This window comes from Pygoscelis adeliae, unplaced genomic scaffold, assembly GCF_000699105.1.
Source record: "Pygoscelis adeliae isolate BGI_AS28 unplaced genomic scaffold, ASM69910v1 Scaffold402, whole genome shotgun sequence".
Classification (NCBI taxonomy): Eukaryota; Metazoa; Chordata; class Aves; order Sphenisciformes; family Spheniscidae; genus Pygoscelis; species Pygoscelis adeliae.
Window position 1 is genome coordinate 303,033 of NW_008824411.1, and position 3,318 is coordinate 306,350.

Here is a 3,318-nt window from a genome sequence, read left to right on the forward strand (position 1 = left end):
AGAGAAAATTTGTCAGCACGCAAAAAGTGGCACTCCAGCTCTACCTGTTCTTTGGGGAAAGAAAAGAAAAAACCCACAACCCTCAGTGTTCTCTCTGTATAATCATGGCTAACTTTTTTAATGAGAACTAAATCCACAGCAAGAAAGAGCAGGGGGCCTGGGAACACTCGAAGGGGGTTTGTTCCCATGTGCTGGTTTCCCCTGCAGCCTTCAGCTGCTCGGCTGCGTTTCATTCCCCTTAGCACTTTTGCATAGTTCAACGTGGCTGCAGTGTTACCCTCTACAGAAGGCTGTAATTTAGGGGCTGAAGTGGTGTGTGCATGCCAGTGTGATAAATAATGTTTGTGAGTTATGATTAAATCTTAGAATTGCATACAAATGCAATTCCTTTTCTTCTGTGAGAGCCAGCTCAAGCCACTCATGGAGACCTTCTATACTGTACCTGTGAAAAGGGCTCATTTAAAGGAAAATTCTCTGCAAGTAGAACCCATTAGCTTTGATCCTGTTTTACTAGACATGTTTCAGGGCTTGCTTAGATTGCAGAGCCTTGCGAATACTGGTTACTTTTAACATGATTTTACTAAAAATTGAATTGTCCTTTCACTAATAGAGAGCTATACTTACATAACATCTGCTGCCAAGTCTTTTATGAAAATGGACAGTAAGTTATAAATCAGCTGTGATGTTAGCAGTTAGCTCCATAGTTTATTATCAAAACAGTTTGTTATTAAAAAATACAATTTTTTTTTCTTTCAGGTTGCCTGTCTGAAGAAATTGGATTGAATAAGAGTTCTTTGTAACGGGGTGCACTTTAATCTCGATAATGAAGAAAAGCAGAAGTGTCATGACAGTAACTGCAGATGAGGTAAGCATCTTCTAAAGGCCTGTTTTATTTTTCCCAGTACTTCATGGAAATGAGATTAAAAATTTGTTTTGTCTTATTTTGTAAGTATCAGCTGGTTTTGCTTTGATTACTCATTGATTTCCTTCAAGTTGTTTGCAGCTCATACAATAAGCATAAAATTAGCTTTTTGTTTAAAAAATAAAAAAGTTTTTGTTTAAAAAACAAACAAACCAACCCCCACACCATGAGAAGTTTAGAGGAGTCTTATGCAGAGCATATACTTTACTGGTCTTTGGTCAGTGTAATACTGGCAGGCAGCAGGGACTGAGCATTTCCGTACCGTATGGAAGCAGTGTTCTGGATCCCATCTTTGTGCCTGTGCTGTAATTGTATACTTAGAAGTGTTTCAACATCTCTCCCCACTGTAGCTGCTGAACATGTAACGTGATGATGTATGTGTTATCCCATTACTACACTTGCTAATCATCATCATAATCCCCTATCAATTAAACTCCAGTTCCCATTCTCTGGAGAAATGTATCAGTTTGTAATGATGGCATGATAACCGCAGCCTTAATTGTCTTGTTTGTCACAGCTGGCGCTTGCCAAAGATGGAAAACCACGTGGAATGTATATGAAAATACAGTGGAGGAGTGGAACCTAATAGTTAGTGTATCCTATAGCACTCCTTCAATAAATGTGTGTTTCTTTTACACTCTTAGACTACATGTTGCACTGCTTCATAGTCAGTTTGCCTGCACATGATGCTGGGTCAACTTAGTCCTTGCTGATTTTAATGAAAGCAGGCATCTGAAATCTAATGGGAAGCTAGAATACTCTGCTGTACACTTCTTAAATAATAACAAAAAATTAAACAGTCTTATAAAGATTATTAATAAAGGCAGGTTAAGTCGGATCCTCATATAGAAGGCAGGCTTTCCTTTCTGGGCTTCCTAGGAGTATTTTTGTCCTGATTTTTGTGCTGTGAAAGAGTAGGGTTTGGATCACTGAAGATCTCTAGCATATTTTTGGAAACACAGCACGCCAAATATTTTAAACTTCTATCTAGGTCATTATGATGTTGATGCCTTAGTAACTTCATGGATCTGCACCAGCATGCCTTATAGCACTTCAGGCTATATGCAAGGCGTGAAGTAGCTATGGGCCATGTTGTTTCCTGTTTGGATGCTTCACATGGTTGTGGGATGGGCAAGCAAGTAGGGAAAATTGAGAAAACTGGTAGTATGCCTTTGTCTCATCAGTTTTGTCTTTCATTCCCATGTTGAGATTCCTTGCTGAGATAACAGAGTAGATGGTACCACAGAATTGTTTACTTTAACAGTGTCATGACAATGGAGAACATACTTTCTATTAGAAACTATGAGGCAATGAAGGACTCGTGCTACTTTGCAGTTGTTCATGAAGGACCTAATAACTGACTGTGGAAAATTAAACCACTCTTTTTTTTTTGAAGTTACTCAGTGCTGGCTGGGAGAGCGCAGTGGTAGCAGTTTGTAGGGAAGGTGAACCGAGGGATTTGGGGAGGCTGTAAGGTGAGCTTGGAAGGGTCTGTGAAGGGTGAAGAGAACAGGGTGGAGATCAAAATTGAGGAGCAGGTAGAAGAAGAGGAAAAAAATCTATGGGGTTGCCATAGATATATATACCGATTATAATAACCCTCCAGCTTCTACTGGTAGCTCATCACACGCAATACAGAAAGATTCTCATTTATATTGGACAACTGTATTTGACTAGCTAAATTCTCTGGGTAAGACCAAAACTGACAACCCTCTTGCAGTGCTGTTCCGCTGTGGGAGAGCTTCTGTCTTGGGTTTGAGAAGACTGACAGCCAGTTCTGTGATCATGGTGATGTTTTTAAATAAAAATCAGTAGAAACTAGAAGAGGAAAAACTGCTTCAACTGATCAAAACCTTTTTTTGAGACTGTTTCTACTAGCAATGCCAGACATAGGGTAGGGTAGCCTAGCTGGGAGTTCCTCCCACTGAATAGCTCTTGGATGATTCAGGATGTGTCTAAGTCCAGTATTCTTGGCACCTTTCTCTGCCTGGTGATTCATCAAAAAAAAGTGGCAAACCATTATGTTTGTGATGTGGAGAGGAATGATACTTTAGATGGATGCTGAGTGAAATGTTCTCTGACAAAGTTCAAAATTTCAGAAGTTTAACGTATCACCAAAGTGACCTGGATTATTGAAGTGTTCAATTGGATTAGAATTAGATGTTGAATTTAGCTTAGACAAGTTATGAGTGAATTTTCAAGTTCATTCATAACTTAGAATCATAGAATCATTAAGGTTGGAAGAGACCTCTAAGATCATCGAGTCCAACCATCAAATCAACACCACCATGCCCACTAAACCATGTCCCTAAGCGCCTCATCTACACGTCTTTTAAATACTTCCAGGGATGGTGCCTCAACCATTTCCCTGGGCAGCCTGTTCCAATGTTTAACCA

At 39.6% G+C, this 3,318-nt stretch overlaps 1 protein-coding gene across 1 annotated transcript in view; it reads left to right on the forward strand.

Moving 5' to 3' along the window:
- The first annotated feature begins 823 nt into the window (after window positions 1-823).
- The window catches only part of PDE4B (phosphodiesterase 4B, cAMP-specific), a 200,893-nt gene continuing 198,398 nt past the window's right edge, over window positions 824-3,318 (forward strand). Inside the window, exon 1 of the mRNA XM_009320649.1 lies at window positions 824-865. Coding sequence (XP_009318924.1) covers window positions 824-865 — 42 coding nt within the window. The remainder of the gene's footprint in view (window positions 866-3,318) is intronic.